General features: G+C 41.1%; 1 protein-coding gene across 1 annotated transcript; it reads left to right on the forward strand.

The window, feature by feature from the left end:
• Positions 1-17,955: 17,955 nt before the first annotated feature.
• On the forward strand, positions 17,956-23,573 carry LOC145441041 (uncharacterized). Its single transcript, XM_080318826.1, has 2 exons — positions 17,956-22,719; positions 22,811-23,573. Exons 1-2 carry the CDS (start codon positions 22,533-22,535, stop codon positions 22,990-22,992), a joined length of 369 nt encoding a protein of 122 aa, XP_080174952.1. The 5' UTR covers positions 17,956-22,532; the 3' UTR covers positions 22,993-23,573.
• The last annotated feature ends 1,113 nt before the right edge of the window (positions 23,574-24,686 follow it).

Raw genomic sequence — 24,686 nt, forward strand, 5'->3', positions numbered from 1 at the left:
CTGTTGTCCGGTCTAGCCTATACCATTAAGGCTAAGTAGGTAGGCTAAGTAAGTAGGCTAAGCTTATATTCCCCTGTAAGTCCTTGTCGAGATTCTTGGCTTCTTTTAGTAATCAGCTCGTCAAATTTTGATCTGGGCCACGGAACATTTTCAAGTTAGAGATGGAGTCGCGACCATAAAAGGTTGGAAACCACTGGATGTGGGGTGTTTATAAAGCTCCGTGGTGCGCACCGGCATAAGGCTGAGAAACAATCTTATCGGTAGAACATGAACACGACTTAACGATGTGCAATTACGCTCTCTGTATTTTCGAACTTATCATCCTCCACCAGCTCTACCGCTAACTCTGATCATGCGGGCGGAGAGTAGTATCTATTCTATATAGTAATACATGGAACGACCAATATTATTGACAGAATTCATTCAAATAATTTAACGACCAGATGCATATAGAAACCAGATCCATATAGCAAGCAAGAAGTTGCATCGATTACCCTGTGGTGTGGGCTCGAAATCATTGTTTATTTGGGCGGGAGGCGGCTGAAAACATGTGCTTTCGGTCCCGGTTACACAACACACAGCCACATAATCCTGAACCGGATCGTGACCACCTCTGGTCTATGAGCAAAGCTTTGCTAGTGTGACGTCATAACTCATTTTGAAATCCATTAGTGGGCGCTAAAGAGTGTCCAGAAATTGGGTTGCTGAAATATGCTAACCCTACTCTATGTGTAAGTGTACATTGTGTATACCAGTGGTCGAGAACCTATGGCTCGCGAGCCATAATGGATGTTTTGGGTATAAGATATGGATCTTTAACAAATTTTTAATTTTGATATAAATTTATCAATATAGCAACAACTTGTTAGTAAATTTTCATTACGCCCAAAATAATTATTCTCGTGGCAGCCTAAACATGTCTTTGAGAGGTCAAGACAGTGGGGTATCCAGGATTAGGGTCTCGTACCCCCTTTTCAAAATCCTCAAATCTTCAGGTTACTGTTGCGTCGGCGATTAACATCACTCACGAATTCGATCTACCCGACATCGCGCGCCTCGAAATTTTGGATTGCACGATACCTTGATTGATCAAAGAGAATAGCAGACATGGAAAGGCGTATATGACAGTGCAGTTTTCAAATATACGTTGTCTTCCTGATCCGCGCCGAATAATGAACTGCCTTGGAAGTGACATTCACATTTAGAAATTCAAATTCAAAACAACGCCATCGCTATCCATGTTCTTGACTGGTAAGTAGCTTCCTAGGATCGCCGGTAAAATGTAGGTGTATAGCGCATCGTTTTGTTAGCCGAATGTTGGAGAAGTTGATAAATATCTACATATTCGAAATCAGTGCGATTAATATCAGCGATTATAAATTCCGAGCTATTTACGATGAGTTGCGCTGTCACACGTCTGTGCCTCACCTATATGCAGGGTTGCCATACCGTCCTTATTTCTATGATTTGTCCTTATTTTGAAGGGCCAGATCTTAGAAAACTCAACTGTCCTTATTTCTAAGAATTATCCTTGTTTTCGACTTGCGTCCTTATTTTGTCTTATTTTCAACAACTACAAAACTTCGATCGTTTTGCTGTAGTATCCGTGTTGCATAATATTATAAAATTATGCTTTTGCGTCGAGATTTTATGACATCATAAATGAACGGAACTCACCCGTGGCGTACTCACCACATGATTTGACTTCTAAGTGGTCAGATAGCTAGGGCAGTGAGTGGTATAGCAGTTTCAGCTGTAGCCTCCAAGCTATCGCAGCACCAAACAGCAGCATAGGCGCCAACTTGCGAGGTGACGTGCGCCAACGTGCTCAACTTCGCTGAGACGCTCAATGGCGTCATATCGGTACGATACGTTAATCGGCATTCAAGTCGAACGCCCTCATTGTTCAGAACAATGAAAATTTCAAACTTCGTTGGCGAATTTAGGGGGGTTCTAGTGCCCGGACCAGATTTTGATTAGTATTTTCGGAATCACTGAGAAAGTAGCTCACGATTAAAACTGGTTTGATTAATAGTTGCGCGCATGCCGCCAGCGCTATTGCCAGCGGCAATTGAGGCTGATACATCGGGCGGATTTTCTTGACCTTTGTTGTTTGTTGATAACTTCTTCCATAACTGAAACACCAACAGCATTCAACCCCACACAAGATGAATCGATAATAACTGCTCATTTAGCTGTCCAGGTTAGCATCGCTACAGTCACTATAGATAAGCAGATTTTAAGTTTATACCGGATATAGCTATAGCATATCGCTAAAGCTATGCATGCATGCATGCGTGCGTGTGACTGTAAATTCAATGCTATTGTAGTGGCTGGGTACTGGGTAGTCGCACAAATTTCAACGCGACTTCCCTCCCGACCATAGAAGACGATCGACTACTACTGCAACCAATAGCGTGTAGTTTTAATTGGACCTTTTAATTGGGTCATACTGACTCCTATTCACGACTCTGGCTAGTAGTAACCTACTCCAATCTCGACATGAACGGAATTGCGACTCCGGTACAGAAATCTTGTCACTATCTTTGTAGTCGGAGAGGGGAAAACACTAGCGTAATACAGGATGGAGTGGATGTCGGGGTTTGTTAAAATGCTTCAACTGCGATTCCAATTACCGACAAAATGTTCTCGAAATGTTACCAAACTTTACCGTTGCATTCACAAACGTCATCACGTTCACATAAGCGGGCCTTCACGAACTAAATTTCTTTCCATTTAGAGAAATTTATAAACTAAAAAAACGCGATCATTCACTTGTAACATTATTACTCAAAATTATTAAACGTATAATTTTGTGAGTAGATATACAGGAACGTTGTAGTCGGAGTTCTGCGAAAAAATATTAGGTAGGAATTTGAGTCGGAGAAGGCGTGTTTAGAGTTTCGGGGAGTTTCGGGAGTGTGAGTCACAGTCAGTAAATGGATGATGTCTGAAGTCGGAGTGGGATGTGAATTTGCCGTCGAAGGGAAAATTTATTTTTCTGTACGCGACTGTTTGTGACAAAATGAAAATAGATTCGTGGTTACAATTGGATAGTGGTTGTGCTGTTCAAATGTACGGTTCAACATGGAGAGTTTGCGCTGAACAACAATTCGACTCACAAAACATATTCGTTGAATGATTTGTCACTGGTCTGCTAAGGGTTAGGAACATTTTTATTACGGGTCCATCTACTAGCTGTTTTGTTGTGACGGCAATCATGTGATGACTCAGCACTTTTCGTTTGCAAAGTAGATTGTTTTGTGTGTAAGATGTAAGGACGGTGACTAGAAAACATAGGTACTCTGTTGTTGGAGTAGCTGGTTTATTGCTATGACATCGACAGAACCCTCGAGTAGTGACTATGCTTATCTTTTACGAAAGTTTACGTGACCCGTTGTAATAAATTTGTGTTAACTAAACTTGGCTAGGTACCGCAGTTGTGCAGGACTTACACGCGGTATTCACATATTGTACACATACAAACTTTTGTGTAAAGAACTCTGGCGTTTCTGTAAGTGCTATAAGTTCTGTGTTGAACTATTTGAATATTAGGATACACGAGCATCCGTTCAGATAATAAAGTTCTTGAAATATCGAAACAGTTTGAAAGCGTCACCAATCATTCTACAGTTTCGGAGTATAAGAATATCGAGTGGAGTATTTCGTGTGATGTAAATATCTTTCATACTGTGGTCTGAAAAAGTCGCGGGGGTCATCAGTCGTATCATACAACGTAACTAGTTGACACAAACAAAATATTGAATGAAGACTCGCGTTTTGTTTTCTAAGTCAAGAGATTGAAAATTGTTTTCTGTTACACTAAATTATTTTCCCCCTACGCTAACATAATTTGTATCTAGAAAAAACGATGCACACCGATGAAGCGATGTTGGTCAATATCCATAATGCGACGAGTGAGTAAAATACACCTTAAGTTCGTTGTCATCCGATATGCTCTCGTGTCACGCAAAAAAAACCTATGTATTATACAGTGTGTGTAATTTTGTTGAAATGATTACGAAATAAACAGTAATAATCCACGTCGGTTGTTACTGTCGATGCTTTAGCCTTAATCCAGTAAGTGATCTTTTCAAATATATGTGTCATTTTGACAACTCAAAGATGTTCTTTTAGGTCTTGGGTCCAGGAAAACGACACTATAGTTGCGTACGCATAGAAAATTACTAGGAATTCAATTGCAACTAGAATTCGTGTTAGTGGTTACGTGTTTTTCTTTGATGGTGTGCGTTCTACAAATAATTCCAGTTTCGAACTAGGATGCATTTAGCAAACATCCTGCAATAAGCTTTTGTTATGGTAATGACCGCAAGTGGTTTCGTTTTATGGTTACAATTACTTTAGAAGATTCAAATGATAATTTATGATCACTACTATGAACAACAATACAACCACATTTTTGTAGAATTCGGTGAAGCATATATTTCGATTTTATTAATGCTATGAGTTTTCTGTATTACTCAAGCCTAGTTGAATAGGAGGTGTCTAGCAAACATATTCCAATTTGTTTTTGTAATGATCAAAGTGTGTGTGAAATGGTGCGTACGGATTGAGCATTAATCAAGCGGCGGTATGTCAATTCCCACATCTTGACACCGGGGTAATGTGGGTATGTGTTCCAATTCTTCGTTGCAGATTCCGACAATAAAGTATTGTACCCGTTGTTGACCAGCAAACGAAATTGTTGTTTCATCTTTAGTCTTGGTTACTGGTTACATTTCTAAAATATTTTCTGATAACCGCGAGACGCAGAATGATTTGTACCAACGTGGAATAATTCTTCAATCAAGAACATTTCAGACACACTAATCTAGTTTTACAAATCAACATGCTAATAACAATGGTACTGAAAAGTTTGTTGCTGCCATAATAACTTTTACCACAACGCCGGGTCTAATTAACGCGAATAATTTATTAATCAAGTTATGATCAACTATTACAAAATCTCATAGGCTAAATCAATGTGTCAATCCTTATGTTTACAGCATGATAACGTTCAATATAACGCCAGCGTTCGAATGTAAGAAATTAATTCTCAACTACATTGGGCAGACATTCGGATCTCGTATACTCATAACATAATATATGTTAATCTCAAGTCGCCTGCACCGAGTAGTAATTACTTTTGTCTTACAAAATATACCGCGTAGTAATTTTTGTCTTACAGAATAGTAACGACTTTTAAAGTCGGATAAAAAAGACGCGTCGTTGCAACATGAACACAACCGAACTTGGTATGAATTTTAGATTGTAATGATTGTATGTACTCGCGTAATCTTGTCTACTTTTCATACGGATACTATTGAGTTGGTCGGGTAAGTTACAAACGGATTCACTTGACATGATTTTCCTGATTGACTCTTTGGAGTATGGCAAGATGTTAAAATGTCGAGACGCCGTTTTGATGGTATTTCTGATTTTTGACAAACGGAAAGCCGGATCGCGAATATAGAGTTGTAATGTTTCATTACTTGTTTCAAATCAATATGCGTATAATCTCGAAATGTTACTGGGTGAAAGTTGGTAGTCATGTTTGTCAATCCTATTTCAATTCACACTATGCCAAAGTCGAAATAGTTCATTTTGGATTATCTCAATTTACCTATAGTACATCTCGCGAATGGATTCCGACGCCGTACTATATCTTTTCTGACAATAAGGTCTCGTGGATTTTCAATCAACAATACCTGAATTTTTGGTGATGCTAGAGTTGGTGAATGATAAGATGTGTGTATTTGTTAAGCGTTTGATTTCCCAGTAATAAATACAGTGATGTATGGGCATACTTGTGATCATAGGCGCCGACTTTTATTTTTTTACGAGGTGGCGAAGTCTTGTGACGTCATAATTGTTCCATATCGGTGACGTCATCGTCGCACGAAAACGCACTTTACTACATGCTGGTGGTGTGCGTGCAGCGTTAAACTATAGAAATTAAACATGGAACGGCAACGACCGATTTTGCAGCTTCGTTCCGCTTCGCCGAGGCTGGAGTGGAGAGTGGTTTTGCGTAAGCGACTGTAGGATTTCTGGCAATCCAAAAGCTATCTTCCCGAGCACAGAAATTATTGAATATGGTCTTGATTGAAAGCCACTGCTGCACCGATTCGGAAAATATAAAGTAAAATAATGATCAGGCACTGATCCACCTAGAATCTGTCCTCCAAGTCGAAATTTCGGCATTGTTCGAACAATCGGAGAGTCGCAACGGGCCATTGTTATGGTCATTGTGTTGCGGTCACCCGATTGTTCTGAACAATGCCGATATTTCAGACTTGGAGGACAGATTCTAGGTGGATCAGTGCCTGATCATTATTTAAATTTATATTTTCGGAATCAGTGCAACAGTAGCTTTCGATCAAGACCAGATTCAATAATTTCTGCGCTCGGGAAGATAGCTTTTTGATTGCCAGAAATCCTACAGTCGCTTACGCAAAACAATTCTCCACTCCAGCCCCTGCGAAGCGGAACGAAGCTGCAAAATCGGTCGTTGCCGTTCCATGTTTAATTTCTATAGTTAAACCATTCGCGTGACATTTTAATACTGGCCTTGCACTCATTAATATCAAACCATGCAGTCGATATATTACCGTAATTTTCCATGTATAATGCGCAAAGTTTTACCGTTTTTATGCCCTAAAATAGGGGGTGCGTATTATGCATGGGTACAGCAAGCCTTGAAAAAAATCCCTCGATCAAAAACTTGAAATCACACCGTCTTTCATGTTTGTTTAAATCGCGCATCACCTCTGGCCATTGGGCCCCGTAATTCGTATTATAGAGTGTGACGCGCTGCCAAGTAGAGAAGCGTGTACCAATTAACGAAAAGCGTGTTTCTAATTAACGAGGGTCGTCTGCAAAGCACGCGATCTTTTACTGAGTTGGTTTGCAGTTTGTACGCAAGCGAAATCAGGTCGCTGATTGCTACAAGCATGCGCGGCAATCCTTGTTGATTTATCGCGTACACAAGAGGCCATGTTCGCAAGATATATTCGCTTGCGTAATCAGTCGCATCTCCAACAGGACTGGTGCGCCCGACATAACCGCTGGCCTGAGCAATTGCGACTGTAATTGTAATAGGCCTCGTGCGCAAGATGTCGTGTGTCGCTAGCCTGAACTATCGCATCGCCGACCTCAGAGGCTTTGGCTACTATCTACTCTCGTTTAGAGACAATGCCGTTAATTGTATTATGATTAGCGATCAATATGTCATGATTGTTCGACAGTGACATCGCAAAACAGAACAACATCGAATACTAAATCGCAACTATTCATGTAGGCCTACTCATGTACTGCGAATGCATGGTGCGTACTATACATGGGTACAGGCTTTCTCCCAGAATATACACGTCATTTTAAGGGTGCGTATTAGACATGGGGGGCGCACTATATTTGGAAAATTACGGGTAAATGGAATCTTAAAACGGTACGATTATTTGAAGTGCCTGCGCTACCAGTCCGTCCGACGGAATCTGCAGTTGCATCGATGTTATTCAGGCGCAATGCCCAGTGTGACTAACGAAATAAATACACTACGCACTGGCCTTGCAAGGAACACACGACAACTCTCGAATACTTCAGGCAGACAATAATGATGATTACAAACGCGAAATCGCGCAGCCAATCAATGATTGTCTCTTGCGGTTTCTTCCTTCGCGTTGACCAACTCGCATCGCGGCAATTGTTTGATGATTAAAACATTGGCGCATTTCCCGATTCAAGTTAGCGAAGCATTTCGGGAGTACATCGGTCAATTTGTAAATTCAATCTGCATGTCGACGGCCGCCAAACGCATACTAATTGAATTACGTGTTGACGGCCGCACAAATTTCGTTCTACGGCCGCGGGTTGACCACCCTTGGGCTAGAATTAATTCCACCTTCGGACGCATGCCGCGATCTTACCAATAGAAATCCACTGTCTATCTAATGCCTAATAGTTTAATATTCGATAATGTTGTTATCGATACGAGTACATCCAGAAATCATCAAGTTTATCGGAATGTAGAAGCTTCCCTGTTCAAACGAATCGAATAAAATCAGAATTTGTGCCACCCATAATCTTGTAATGCATCACGTTAATAATGGCAGGAAGACTGAAAAATGACTTTGTGCGAGAATTTCGGTGTACGAATGTATCAAGTAGATAACAAGAAATATGATTGATGGCAAATAAGAAAGCGTGTAATCTAATCAGTATCGCCACGAATCGGTTTTGAGTGTGACACTGACACTGTATTTAGTGGCTTTCGTCGCGAAAATTGTTTTCTCATTATATCGGTGTTCGAGCTGTATTGCTGCATCTCCCGATTAATGTCACGGGCAAAGCGAATCTGCGAAGAAATTAATTCCAATTTGCAGGGACACACCAACACACCCTCCAATTTCGCGCTCCGATTACCTATCACGAAGCTAGCTAGCTCATGAATGGTTTTGTGAACGAATAAGGGTGCACATAATTTAGATTTCAGAAAAGCAGAACGTATATTTGTGCGCTTGGTCGGCAGAGGAGATCTAGGATGGTGTTTCTCGGCACACGCTAGGCGCGTGGCCAGTCGAAAAATGAGGGATTTGGATTTTTTCAAATTTACCAATGTAGCATCAATTCAATTAGGGGTCAAGTACGCGCGTAAATAGCTACCATATAATCTCTTCGTATCGACGATTTTAGGCGTATGATAATCTTGCCAGAGTCCGGGAGTGCTGCCAATTAGCGAGTAACTGATCTCTGGTGAACAATTACGGTAAATACGCGCGAGTGTTACGCAGTCTCGTCTACATTTTTCGCAAATCAAAATGTCCGAACTTGATTGCACCGATTTCAAACCTTCGTCAAATTTCAGAACTCGAGACATGATACACAACACATCTTCTGGTCGTTACGTTCAAGCATTAGCGGGAATCAATTTCGCACGTTAAAGTCTGTTTGCAGCGATTTCATTTTATTCAGGTTCGCGGTGTCGCTTTTTAATCAATTAGACATAATACAATAACTAATTAGCGTAAACTCGGCCGCATTGTCTCGAAACCAGCGAGAGACAGGAACCAAAGCATGCTAGGCCCGAGACGCGATAGTTAGGCCATAGGCCAGAAATGATATCTTTCACTCCATGCATATTGCAGATGGTATTGTGTAGACCAGTGATTCCCAACCGCGGCCCTGAGGGCCGCATGCGGCCCCCAGCTAGCCTTCTTGCGGCCCGCACAAAAATATTGAGAAATCGATTTATAAAAAAAAAATTATATTTATAAAATACTATTGCTTGGCTTGGAGTCTGGAGTTTTCCATTAGGATTGCAGGAAAGTTATGAGTAGACTGCTAAGATTACGTCCCTGCTGCTTCAATGCAACTTTCCAGTTGAACGGGCAGTACCTATAGATATAGGTATAGATATAGGTATTGACAGGACCGTAACTGCCGCACCCCAAGCCCCCCAATTGGGAGGAGCGAACTCGAAGGGGCCCCAAAATTATTAAGTGAATTAGCATAAGTTATAGAGTATTTTATGAAATTTTAGGCAACATTTTCAAAGATTTTTCGCGCTGCGCGCGATTTCAAGTTTCCAAGTGCCTTAATTATTGGGTACTCTTCGACCAAGATAAAATACGCAAGATTTATAGAAGTGGGCATATCGATGTTGGCCATTACCACGCCACGACGCGCGAAGACATATAAAGTTTTAGGCCACGTAACATTCGACTCCAAGTGTGCCAGAACGATCGGCAGCGAGAAAACCTTGGCCGAAAAGGACTGCCTTTACGCTGACCGAAAACTTCGTTATGTATATTCAAAATACATATAGGAATAATAGACCATAGGCGTAAAATCAGTGGTTCTCTACCTTTTTCACCTCGCGGACCGGTAAAATTTCAAAAAATGTCTGGCGGACCGGTGAACTTTCAAAATTGAAATGATTTCAAATGAAGACAAAATGTAATGTAGGCAACCGTTTTTCGCAATTATATGGTGGTGGAGAGTGACATTTAGAGGGTTTTGATCGTATTTAGTTATATTCATGATGGTATCCATGTGATTTTATGGTAGTGAGTCCGACGAGTCGAGGTAAAATTGCCTTGTCCAAATAAACGTGCTACCGCCAAGAGACCTTTACAGTCTTTCGCGCCGAACGTCGTGGGCTTAACCGACCACGCCAATTCTAATAATATTCTTCTCTTTGACAATATCGAGAGAAGAATCGTATCGTAGTCGAACCAAGCACCTCTTCGTGCTACATTGCTCATTGCCCACTGCCACCAGAAACAGGCTACTCTGGCAACTACCTATACGAATACAATGCGTGCCGCAGGAAAACACATTACAGCAGCTATACCGGCCATCCGCAAATACGCGCCGAAAAAGCACTTCGTCAGCCCAACCCAAAAACGCTGGTGTTGGGGCACCCACAGGGCGATAAGTCAAACTTCCGGGGGCTTCATCCCCAGACCCTACAGTTGGGTGGATGTTTTCACCTGTACTTGTGAGCACATCCATTCTACTCAGCGTAGGCCGAGAGTTTACGTAGCTTAATCGCGCCAACAGCGAAAATTTTCGATCATTCACGAGTGAAGCGGTTTTCTCGCGGTCGAATTTTTGGCCCACTTTTCGGAGTCCCATGTTAACCTAAGCTTCATTATGCGTTGGTACGTCGTCGCGTGGTAATGGCTGACGTCGAAATACCGATAAATCATTCTGCATTTCCCAGAGAAGGGCACCTAATAGGCTAAGCAAGACATTTAGCGATACCAAATCGTGCAAAGAGCGAAAAGAAATTGAAAAATGTTAGAAAAAGTTTCAAATATGCTATGATTTATGATTTATGTTTATTTGCGAAATAATGTTGAGCCCTATTCAAGCTCGGCCCCTCTCCAATTGGGCGGTTTGGGGTGCCCCCGTTACGGTCCTGCACAAAATGAATGAATCGAAAACCAATGAGCAAATTGTGCTGTTTAGCGATAAGTCGGCTCGTATCTGTTCTGTGTACTTGTCACTTGCTTGTCGTCAAATGACACGTCTTGAACTTTAAGTCAAATCGAACATGTTTCCTGCCCTAATGTTACCTCACAAAGCTATGAATCAGTTTAAAATTTTATTTATTTTATCAATGAACAAGCCTTCAACATTGCATCTTGAAATTAAAGTATAAAATTCTAATATGCTTGGCGGACCGGCAGGAATGTCGTCGCGGACCGGAACCGGTCCGCGGACCGGCGGTTGAGAACCACTGGTCTAAATGACTGGCGCCGAATTTTCCTGTCTTGGCAATCTGAACGTCACGAGACAAATAGGCTACCATCCCTCAGGGAAGAATTATATGCCAGTGAAGAACTACCAATTTGAAATCGTGTTCATCTTTTAGTTTAGTATGTTTGGGCGATTCTATATTTCTTGATATAGCAGACTGGAGGTCACGAAATAACGAATAACATCATATAACGAAGTCGTACCAACGGGTCCACCCGTCCGAATATGCTTAATTATTATTTACGGGCCCTACAGTTTCCAAGACACCCCACTCAGCTCTACCGGTAAATCTGATTACGTGAGCAGAGAGGACAAGTAATTGATTGCAATATATATGCAATTCTAGATCTTATTGACCTATTTTATTTTGAATTATCGAAAATTTTCGCGCTCCACGCTGGCTCACTAAACGGGGATCCTGATTTCGTGGCAGAAGCGAACAACGGCACGGGGGGGGGGGGTTTATCACCCTATGGGAGCTCAAGACCTAATTGTTTTTGGGGGCCTGACGAAGTGCTGTTTCGTTGCTGCCAACGGGTATACGCCCGAAGATGTTTAAATATTATTGCGTGGTCTTACCTTATCAAACACAACTCACTCGGCTCAACCAGTCAATCTGATTACGTGAGCAGAGAGAGGATAAAAATTGATACCAATATATATGCAATTCCCTATTATATTGACCGATTCAATCATGAATTATAGAATTTTTTCGCGCTTCGCGCGATTAGTCGAGGGAAGCTGCCTAAAACGGACACCCGATTTAGATGATAAATAGCGGTAAACAGCCATCTAGCCTGAGGCAGTGTTGGGATCAAGTCACTACCTTCGATTCACGAGTCATTTCGAGTCATTGCACATTTTGACTCGAGTCAAGTCAAGTCAATCGTTTTTCGAAGGTGACTCGAGTCAAGTCAAGTCAGTCGATTTTCAGAGGTGACTCGAGTCAAGTCGAGTCAAGTCATGTCAAGTCACGAGTCAAGTCACAATTCAAGTCAAATTGCCTTTTCGAGGTATGAGGCGTGATTACGTCATTGTATTTGGCTAGCTGTCTGAAATACAGATTGAGTTGTCATTGATTTTGAACCGATGAACGTATATAGAGTTAAATGTACAATGTACATGCTAGTAAGGCGCTGTATAGCTCACATATAAGTATAACTAATAAAATGCGTAAGTAATTGCACAGCCTCAGTTTATAGTTACTAGCCAAAATAGAGAATAGAGAAACGAATTGATAAGATGCAATACAGTACCCATTTGCAAATTGATATGATACAATTCGAGCCTGCGCCAATTGTTGAGGACTATATAAACTATTGTCGAATTTAATTGCAATAAAACAAGAGGTTTGGTTAAGTTAAGGTCACAAAACAGAAATAGACATTTTGCTATTAAATTACTTTACTATACTATAGTTTACGACAACGTAGGCTGTAAGCTTCGATCACTTCGTTTGCGATCAATATATTTGTGAGAGAACAATGGAGGCTCAGTAAAACGCGTGATGATTGAATGATTGGTCACTCTCACGGGTTACACCAGCGTTGCGCGAACAATCCGAACATATGTAAGATACAGTGATTTTTATCGACACCGATTACTTGATGACTTGAAATTTACTCGTGGGATTTTGCTCCGAGTCACGAGTCAATTCACATTTCTGATACGCCGAGTCAAGTCAAGTCAAGTCATTTTAGCAAAGTGACTCGAGTCAAGTCAAGTCATACGAAAAAGTGACTCGAGTCTGACTCGAGTCAAGTCATGACTCGAGTCATCCCAACACTGGCCTGAGGGAGTCTGGGGGCTTCGAAGTTCTGTTTATCACCCTATGGGGGGCCCAAGAGAAACGTGTTTTTTTTTGGGGGGGGGGGCTGACGAAGTGCTGTTACGGCCCAGGGTATTGATAACTAATTTACGGATAGATGTGCAACAAGTGACTCACGATTGAATACGCCGAGATGCGTACTGCTTAGCCGGCAAAAAGCAGCATAATTGCTAGTCCTATAGCTCGCGACCCAAGCGTCCGAATAATTTGATATGTCAGTGTTCATCGAAAGCAAGTGTCGCACTGATTCCAAAAATACGAATCGGCAATAAAACTACTCCGAAATAGCCTGTAAAGGTTGATTGTTCTGAACAACGGGAGCGCGGCAACACAATGGCCAATGGCGTCAAGCGAATGATCGGAACAATGCCAATTTTCATATTTTGGTGACTATTTTGGGTTCCTAACATTGCCTTGATATTCGTGCGGCCCCGGCCGTACTCTGAAATTCTAAATTTTGCCCTACCACCGAAAAAGGTTGGGAACCACTGCTGTAGGCCCTCGGGAACATAGAAAAATCTTGCTCGAATTGAAATTTTCATATATCCAAAATTTCTATGTTTGCCAATATCTCCTAAACTACAATAGCGAGGAATAAGCCGATAGGCTTATTCGATGTAGCTGTTGGAGTTATACAATCTGATAGCAGAGTTGTAGCTGTAGTGTACATATATCCTAATGTTTGAAGAGCTTCTTGGAGGTACAGAACTTCAATATACAATTAAATAGTATATTCATATTGAAATGAACCCGAATATTTTCGGCTGACACTCGTCTGGGGTAATCGTCAGCAACTAGTAGAGAATTGGAAAGAACATTGTATATCAACAATCGTATCACAAAATATGACGTCACCAGCATGAAATTTCGAATGAGAGAGCGTTCAATGTACTATTTTTAGGTGATACACGAACTCCTTTTGTTGACAGAGTTTTGGTTGGTGTATTTTGATAAAAGTTGATTCCAAGGCACACAAATGGAATTGTGAACGGCCTCGACCTACGATTCGAAATCGGTCGTCTCGATAATTATTCGCACAAATCGGATTATCCAACAGATGTTTGCCGATGGCAGAATTAATTGCCTTTGATCGATCAGCATCAATCTTAAGTGGATGAGTCAAGGGTGAGCTTTTCACATCGCGTGACGCACGTGTTCTGATAAATCTGGGGACATGTTGGTTTATGCGGTCCTGCAGACGTCTTGACGTTCTTCCCACGTAGCCACAATCACAGTGGCACCTATATTCGTACACTACATTACTTTGTTGAAGTGCAGGAAGCACGTCTTTGCGTGTTGAAGGGAACAGTTGTGTTGTTGTAAAAATCACATTGGTTTTGACTGTATCGTAACATTTACCGACAGCAGAAATCAATTGTTTTTCAAAGCGGGTGGAAATGGGGCCAATCCAAGGTAGATGGATATAAACATCTTTTATTGTTCGTGCGGTGGGCTCTGTTCGTTTTTCTGCGTTGAATTGCGTTAATTTCCTCTACATGCCGCGGCTGATGACGTGTTCAGGGTAACCGTTATCAAGTAAGATTTTTCGGATGTAGTCAAGTTCTAAACTCAGTTTGTTACCCGAACATATCATCAACGCTCTATGCACGAGTGTGCCTATGAGGTTAATTTTTCTGCGCCGAGGACTAAATGAATTCCAGCGAAGGTATTGGCCTGTGAATGTCGGTTTTCTGAAAACAGACGTTTCAAATTTGTTGGTGTTGCGCTTTTCAACTAATACGTCCAGAAATGATAATGAGTTATTGCGTTCTTTTTCTATTGTGAATTGCAAGGCCGGGTGAAGCGAGTTTAAGCGAATGAGAAATTGGTCACACTCCGATTCATTCCTCCGATTCATTCATTCCATTCATTCTTCAGGAAAATTCTTTGGAAAATAGCATGGTATGGCGCCATCCTCCATATTATAAGGCCCGTAGTTTAGTCGAAGAGCAATATGGAGAAGTTGTATAGGATACGGTATAAACACTTTGCGCGATTAGTGAACGTTAATAAAAAATATAGTGGACCATAAAAATGCCATGTAGCTTTATTTCCAGAAATTGAAGGCATTACTGCACTTGCTTTTGTACTTCAACATGTATGTTATTCGGACAAAAGAACTGATATTAATTATAACTCAAAGTACATGATACTGGGAATTGAAAGTGAAATATAAATACTACTTTCTAAAAGCAGAATATGTATTTCATGTTTCTAGTCCATAAAGTTTCAAAGGTGGTATGCTAAAACAGCTCTAAAACTAAAAAAAGTCAAAGTCCACTCTTCCAGATTAGGACACGCCATGGACGTATATGATAGATTACGATATGACAAGAAAATGCTAGATTGCGAAACATCAGTTTCAAACGTTATGATGAGCCATATATACTGTGATGAATTATTTCATATGGGTGAAGGGCGACAATGTGGTGTGAACGGAACCACGCCAACCCTCCACCTAAATTATATTCACCGATACTTTCGTGAAATGATACTGGTCAGACCCTATCCACTGCGCGCGAAGCGCGACGAAAATTTTGTGCTTTACTAAACTTTTATGAAAATTAAATGTTAATACTCCGTGAAAACAGCTCCGAAATTCCTCAGGCTATCTTCCTGATCGGAAGATTGAACTACTTCTACTTGACAAATTGAAAATAGCGAAAAGTAAGTAAGTAGATCACAAAATATTAAGAAGTAGAAGTAGAAGTAGCGAAAATCAGATCTACTTGAGTAAGTACCAGAAGTAGAGGAAAACTACTTGAGTACTTCGAAAAAGTAGAAGTACTTCGTTACTGACCACCTCTGTAAATAACACGAATGAATTTTCTTCTTACCCAGTCACTTATCAATGTACTGTAGTGAGTATTCAAGATGTCTGTTGTTAAATCTCTGTACAATGCAATCGAACGAATGTCGCTTTTCATCGCTGCAATGCTTATGACACTACAAACCCCGTTCCAATCGACGCCGTATGATCGAATCGAGTTAACCAATGCCGCGAAATCACACTTTCGAACACAGTTCGCGTTTTGTCCATGTACATAGAAATCTAGTACTCCGTGGATGAATTTTTCCGTTTCGCTCAAGGTGGGGGTTGTTAAGTTATGATAATACAGAAAGTAATTCTCAATAATCACACTAGTTGCCATAACTATCAACTGAAAAAGTAAACCATGACACCGCGAGGTGTTAAAATGGCGAAATATACCTCTCGATCACCTAGAAAGAAGAGGTCTGTGTATGCGTGTGAAAAATTAAATCTATAAATAGACACCACCGAGATTAGGTTGTTATACTTCACTGTCGCAGACATAAACGTTGGAGCAGTTAGATTAATTATTATACAATGGCCGAGGCTCAGATAGATAATCTTGATAAATTTGGTTATGAACCAAATGCATTTGAATCGCAATTTGAAGAGAATGCGGATATCTTTGACGCGATTAATCCCGGAGATCTGATGACGCCTGATTTAAGGGTTGAATTCACAGAACGAGACTCTACGACAACGATCGAAATGCGACCAAACCATACAGATATAGCGCACCAGGCGTGGCTGAAGTCGGGTCAACTAGCTAGAGAAAGCGCGATTAATGATCTCACGAACTTGGTGACGGCACCGTGTGTACCGACTGATGAGGCAACCGTTAGCATCAAATTACTGAGTACTGAGAAGCCGTCGACTTCTGGGGTGACGTTACCACGCTCCGCTGAGCCGTTATCAGCGATTGATACTCCTAAATCTGCATCAACCGGGAAGAGGGTTCGAAAAAGAACAATATCGACGATGGTGGAATTAGGCATACCACCGGCTAAACAGCTTCATAATGTGAAATTGAAAAATTCGAGTCGTACTGAACCCAGACAGAAGGCTGGCAAGAAACCCGTGAAGTCTAAAACCGCGAGTGTTTTAAAAGATGACGACGATTTTCGCGACGATACGAAGGCTAAGAAGAAGCAGGAAGAAAAGCTATGTCAATACACAGTTGACAAGATGATCACCCACCTCCAGACTATTGATGTTGTTAAACCACATTTAGGTTCAATACTATGCTATGTTGACTCGTTGATAGAGAAAAAAAATTTGACAGTCACAAAGCTCACGACTGACATCAAACGATTGCTTGCTGTCAAGGGTCAGCGCTGGAGTCTCGATGAGATTCAACCTGAATTAAATACCGCAACCGATGAGTACTTGCATCGACTTCTAGAAATTAGAACGAAATTGAAGTATAATTTGTGATTGTGCTGCATGGTTTTCATTGTTGTGCGTGTGTATTCTCAATTTCTGTTTACCGCTTCAGATTTTACATTAGAGCCATAAATCATAGCTTCTGAAATTCAACCACTAGTGGCGCTGGTGCTCTTGTAATCTCGAATTAGCGGTTTAGGTCTTTCTCTCCAGGCGTCGAGCAGCGAACAACGTGGCTGACTGTCTGGATATATTCGATCGCGGATTGCTGGATAAGGAGTTGATTAGTAAGTTATTCGGTACGATTACTTTGATTTATGAACGTAATATGTCATTCGTTTATCCCACAGACAAAACAAGCGTCGGAATTGAAGTAAAGAATTGCATAGGTGAGTTATTACTGTTCAGAACTAGTGAACATGATGTAATTCTCTATGTTGTTGAACAGACAGACCAACTCGAGTTGAACGCACGAGTCTACTGGTAAGTTATCTGCTATAACACGACGTTAGTGGACATAGATTGATGTGTTGCTTGTTTTATTAAGCATAAAGAATCGAAGACACCGACAAAGAAACTAGACTGTAAGTAAGACTAGTTTCATGTTCCCCAAGTGCTGAAGTTGACTGCGTGTTATCAATTTTACAGATGAGTCGACGCAGATGGAGTCGTGTTCGTGAAGAAGAGAATGCACCACCAGAGATCGGTGACGAACGCCAGGAAGTCGTAAATCAGAACTGGCAAGCGATAAAATCGTATGTAGTGAAAAAGACTAGTCATGTGTATAATATTCGAGTCATCGGTCGGGAGCTAGCGGATGTTTACCGCGATATCCAAGCTATATTTTTCTCAGAGTCGACTCGTTTCAAAATCAATTTCGCGTATGCATTTATTTTGTACCATGTCGAGACTCTAAGATTTCGCTATTTTCATGCATCGGCGAATGTTGATAGTGTACTAGAAACACCGGCGGCGATTTCAACACTAGCTAAATTCAATGAATTTGTTGAGTCTATAAGGTTGGAAACGGCGCTTGATTTATTACGAAATTCTCGATCAAACACAAAGTCACTGCCGGTCTGTCTGACTAATGTACAGTTTTAGGTATATCCTACCGATGGCATGTTGATTGGTTGTGCTGGCATTAAGCTACCGACATGGCTTACAAAATCGAAATGCATCTTGACGATGCTACGTCGGAAAAATTGGCATCTGTTCAATGACAATCTGTGTGCTTTTCGCTGTATTGGTCACTCACTAGGTAAAGATACAAAGGCAATGGCTCAACAATTCACTTCGGTGTATGGTGTAAATGTAGAATCTGGTGTGACTCTTGACATGTTGGATGATATCGAGGACTTGTTTAATGTTGCTATATTTGTGTACACAAAAACTGAGGGTAAAGCGGTTGCACTCCGTCGTAGTACGTTTGAAGCGAAACCTGTGTACTTATATTTAGAAAGCAACCATTTCTGTCTGATTACCGATATATTCCGTTACGCTGAGAGTTATCAATGTGATGTTTGTGAAAGATTTTTCAATTTGCAGTATGAATTGACCAGACATAAATGTACAACAGAACCTGTTGAAGTGTTTCCCGGTGGCGTGTATACCCCTCCACTGAACATATTTGAAAAGCTTGATTTAGAAGGGGTGTTTGTTCCTCACCAGCTTCGTTATTTCAAATACCGTATCGCGTTCGATATAGAGAGCATGTTTGAAAAGTGTGATATTCCAGATTCCTCCAAAACTTCATGGGAGTGTAAACATATTCCCATTTCTGTTAGTATATCTTCTAATGTGGAAGGGTTCTTGGAACCGTATGTAATTGTCTCGAGTGGTGACCCAAACGACTTGTGTGCAGAAATGGTTGATCATTTTCATGATATTCAAAGTGAGTCATTTAGGTTGTTACAGATGGAATATCAACACTACTTGGACATGCTCGAATGTAAAATTACCGAAATGAAGGCGCTCGACCCCACCGAGAGAAAAATACCACTTGAACGTTTACAAGAGGAGTTTACGCGATATTTAAAACAAATCCCTGTTTTGTCGTTCAATGGTGGTCGGTATGACTTGAACTGTCTCAAAGAGTACTTGATGGGTTTACTCGTTGATGAAAATCTGAATGTATTGAAACGAGGTAACAACTTCCTCTCGTTGACAACGAACAGACTTAAATTTTTGGATATTGTGAATTACTTGGCACCCGGGTTCTCGTACGATGCTTATTTGAAAGCCTTCAAATGTAGCGCCGCTAAAGGTCATTTTCCGTACGAGTTTCTGACTAGTTTGGAAAAGCTGGATTATACGAGTCTTCCTAGCCACAGCGACTTTTACAGCTCGCTAAAGGGTCGTAATATATCCACAGCTGAATATGAAAACTGTTTGAAGGTTTGGAATGATAACAAAATGACTACTTTACGTGATTATCTCAAATGGTACAACGCAATCGATACTCACTACTTCATTGAGGGGTTAGAAAAACAATTTCAATCTTTCAAAAGTCAGTTCAGTGTGGATATATTCAAGGAAGCTGTCTCCCTACCTGGGGTTGTATCAAGGCATCTTTTCAATAGCATTCCGCGCGATTTCACCTTGTTCAATGATAAACATCAAGACCTGGTTTCGCTATTCAGAGACAATTTAGTGGGTGGACCGTCAGTCATTTTTCATCGATATCAAAAACAGGGTGAAACTCGAATCAAAGAATTTTTTTACAAGGAGAACGCTCAGATTACCCAACATGTAACAGGGCTGGACAGCAATTCGTTATACCTTTTTGCTTTGAGTGAGCCTAGTCCAACTGGTTTCCCGGTACATTGGCAACCACTCGATGCTGAGTGTACTAAATTCAAACCTGTAAAGACCGCACCGAAATGGGGGGAGACAGCAGCTCAATGGCTAAACTGGTATTCACACATTCACAATGTACATGTCCACCATGCTTTTAATGGACCCGAAATCCGCGTAGGAGCCCGTAATTACCCCGCTGATGGGTTCTATCGTAATTCAGCTGGTCAAGGGGTAATCTTGTCTTTTCTTGGGTGTCATTTTCACGCGCATCAATACAGATTTGGCTGTGATGATCCGGAACGTCGAGAACGAACTAAACGTGTTCATGATTATTACAAAAGCCTCAATTATCAAGTCATATGTAAATGGGAATGTGACTGGCGCACAGAGAAACAGGAAAATCCTGATATTGTGCGATATCTTAATGGTATCCAACCGCAATTGACTCGAACCAAGTCTGTCACCGCGCATAAATTGATGGAGATGGTAATGACTGGTACATTCTTTGGGTGTTTATCAGTCGATATTTTTACGCCAAAACATTTGCAAAGGAAGTTTGTTGAACTATGTCCGATATTCAAAAATACGATGGTGTCTCGCGAGCATTTATCAGGTCACATGAAACAGTTCGCCATTGATCGTAAATTACTCACCAAACCCACGCGCATGTTAGTTGCTTCATACTGGGGTAAGAAAATCTTGTTGACCTCTGACTTGATCAAGTGGTATGTAGAGCACGGGTTGATTATATCAAAAATTCATGAGGCGGTCGAATTCACCAAAAAGACATGTTTTGACAACTTTGCAAAAAATGTCTCAGACTGTCGACGGGCTGGGGACCGTGACCCTAACCTAGAGATTATTGCCCTGACGCAAAAAGTAGCCGGAAACAGCAGCTATGGTCGGGTCTTGATGAATCCACGTAAATTCAAACGAACCACCTACTGTGATAAAAGTGAATTGGGTGCCCGCGTGAAGGATCGTTTTTTTTGTGAAATATGACGAATTGAACGCTGATCTATTTGAAGTAACGAAGCGACCTAAAACGATCAAGTGGGGTAACTGTATTCAGGTGGGGTTCTGGGTTTATAACAACGCTAAGCTCAAGATGCTGTCGTTTTTTTATGATTGCTTGTGTAAATATTTCCGTGACGAGTGCTTCATGCTATTAATGATGGACACAGACTCCCTCTATCTTTCGCATTCAGCCTCATTCGACGATATCCTTATCCCCGAGAAAAGGGATGAATTTTATGTGGAATACGAGAACTGGTTTCCACGCTATTTTTGTGACGAGCACCGAGCTGAGTTTTTGGCTGATCCGGTTTCTTTTGACCGATCGCGACAGTGTTGCAAAGACACGTATGCCTATTGCCTTCGTCAACCGGGTTTGATGAAAGTGGAGTATGAAGGTGGTACATCCTTCTGTGGACTCCAATCCAAAAATTACTTTTGCGATGGACCAAAGAAAAAACTGGCTTCCAAAGGCCTCCAGAAATCCAACCCAGTCGATTTCGAAACTTTTCTGGGTGTCTTGACATCTAGGCAATCTGTCGGGGGGGGTGAACAAGGGGTTTCGGTGCAGAGATAGGGGTGTCTATACGTACAAACAACAGCGTAAAACATTTTCCTATTTCTATGCCAAACGCCGAGTGCTCGAGGATGGCGTGTCAACCCTACCATTGAATGTTTATTACCATTGTGATGTAATTGTATATTTTGTGTGTTATTGTATTTTATCTGTGTCTTCTGTGTGTCTGCTATTATTATGATTTACTTGTCCTTTTTATGTGCTAATGTGTCATTGGTTTTCCAGATGGATAATGCTATTTCATATATTGAGTCAGTAATGTCAGAATTGGATTTAAATAGTTTGCACAAAGAGACGCTTGAACTGGAGCAGGAATTAACACAGCTCTCGATTCACGGCACCGACGACAACTCACATCGATCGATCCAAGGCGCGCCGTCAGGAACTAGACGAGAAATGGACCCGTGTCCGAAGTGTCTGCATAGAAGCGCTACTTCAACTACAATTTCCTGATCGAAAGACGCCGAGTGATAACCACAGCCTATTCAACAGGGCAAAGCTGACAAATTATGTGGTCTTGGGGAAAAATTGTTCGTGGATACCGCTTTTCGGTTACGAAGAGAGACAAGCCTACTTGAGAACTCGCAAGCGACATCGAAAATTCCAATTTTTCCTTGATCAACATCGAGTCGCAAACAGTTTGAAACGACCTCGTTCTGACTCTGAAAGTAGCGATGCTACAACCGATGATTTTTGCAAACATGATTCCCTTGGTCATTGTGAATATAATCTTGTGGTGAACACTGATAGTTTTAGGTGAAACTTTGTTTACAATCTGTGGGTGTTTTCGAAATGTCAACTTGTAACTAAAACGTTTTAGTAACGATATTTCCTGAAATCTGTGTCTTGTTTTACAGATGGCTAGTGATTACATAATATCTGTTCTGGAACAAGCAGGCCTGACTCGGTTACACGAAAAGACACTTGTGCAACGCCGTGATCATGTACACTTCGTGGAGCTGTATTTGAATCGAGAGATATCACATGAATTATACGAAAAACGCGTGTCGAGACAACATAAAGATTTGAAAGAGTGTTCCAAGGGTGAGGTCTATAGTTGTAACGCTGTTAGCTTTTGAAGCGCTGTGAATCCCCTCGTATTATGAATCCTCTTAAGTGATTTATTATTTTGCAGATTGGGATCAGCTGCTTGACGACCTGAATAAAGCGTTCGTAACACTACAACTTCCACTGACGAAATTACGAGGGACAGATGAAGATTTCATAACCCGTGGAAAATTGTTAAATCGAACTCTACTGGGTTTATATATTCCACTAGAACAAGATGACTACAACAGTGGATATTCCCAACCTTGATGATATATAAACACACGCACTTTATCGAGTTTTCAATAAACAACAAACGATGGAATTGATCCACCCTTTCGCATGCATTGTGAGTGGTCCTTCGAGAAGTGGGAAGACTACTTTCGTCACCAAGCTGATTAGGCATGCCACATCAATGATTAAACCAAGTGTTTCCAGAGTCGTATATTGTTACAATAATTATCAGAGGAGGTTTTCAAGACGATGCATAACGTAGAATTCCACGCCGGTCTAGATATTTTAGAAGAGTTGAAGGTTTGCTCTGAAGACACCTTGATTATAGTGGATGATTTCATGACTGAGACAGCGAAAATTGCAGACTACTTTACAAGATTTTCACATCATTCAGCCAAGTCAATTTGCTATATCACGCAGAACCTGTACCACAAGGGTAAAGGAGCACGTGACTTGAGTCTCTCAAGCTCGTACATGGTGATTTTCAAGAATCCGCGCGACCAACAGCAGATCAGTTTTCTTGGTCGACAAATGTATCCAAACTCTAGATTTTTAACAGAGGCTTATCGTGACGCTGCTAGACAACCTCATAGTTATTTATTCCTCGATCTCACACAAGAAGCGCCTGAAAATCGACGCGTTATGACCAATATATTCCCTGGTGAAACCATGGTGGTTTATAGCCCGATGGTATAAATAGCCAAGTACAGAGCCGACTTTAAACTCAAAATGACCAAGGTACCAGCTCCGACACGGCGGCATATACCCACACTAGAGTTCCTACATATAAGTAAACCCGAAATACGCAAGCAAATTATATCGGGAGCCAGCAAAGAATTGATCGAGTGTATATGCGATTGTACAAAGAACATTTTAAACGGCAACATCCCTCTTTCAAAGTATAAAAGAAAGCGACTATCAGCTCATGAATGTAGTTTACGTCGACTTGTCAGGAAAGACATCCCTATTCGACATAAAAAAACGTATGGTCAACCAGAATGGGGGTATGTTTATGACTCTATTATCAAGCATCCTACCCGTCGTCACTGGTTTACTCGGTAATCTTTTCAAAAAATGACTTCTTTTAAAAAAATCTTCATAAATCCGAATCCGATCAACAGCGCTGACGTTCAGAAATTGGATTTGGATATCGACAAATGTATGAGCGACATATTACAGATGAACATACCCCAAGAACGAAAATTAGCTTTATATAACGATGCACTAAATCGTTATCAAACAAAACACGACACATTGAATCAACCGATGAAAATCGATATATCAGAACAAAGGAATCTATTTTCGGCTAGTGAGCTGGACGCACTGCGACGCCTGATCAAGGGTGAACCATCAAGAATTCCTATACCATCACCGAGTAGCCAACGAAGCAAAGTAAAGACTCAGCATGCCTCGACGAAAAGTGGTCGTACACCCAAGACCCCGAGACGATACGGATGGGAGCCATACTAAGTATTTCACGCCCGGGCTACCTGGTAGTTACCGCGGTGCATACGTATTCTCTAGAGGGCGGAATAGAGCCAAAGTCAAGGAGTTTCTTTCGAGCAAGGACGCGTACACAAAACATTTTCCCTATCGAAAGAAATTTAAGAGACCTAGAGTGATTACATCCGGTTTCGGTGTTCAGTATCAAACCGATCTCATGCATATGCAAAATCTTTCAAAAGAAAACGACAATTTTAAATATGTGTTGGTGACGATCGATTGTTTCA

The sequence above is a fragment of the Botryllus schlosseri genome, chromosome 6, assembly GCF_051294905.1.
Source record: "Botryllus schlosseri isolate E-star chromosome 6, Bs_hap1, whole genome shotgun sequence".
Taxonomy (NCBI): Eukaryota; Metazoa; Chordata; class Ascidiacea; order Stolidobranchia; family Styelidae; genus Botryllus; species Botryllus schlosseri.

What these genes read in the sequence shown, in the direction of transcription:
- LOC145441041 (XM_080318826.1), top strand. Translation starts at nt 22,533, where the DNA reads ATGGCTAGTGATTACATAATATCTGTTCTGGAACAAGCAGGCCTGACT. An exon ending in TTTGAAAGAGTGTTCCAAGG is followed by an intron (nt 22,720 to 22,810) that starts GTGAGGTCTATA and finishes ATTATTTTGCAG; the next exon opens with ATTGGGATCAGCTGCTTGAC.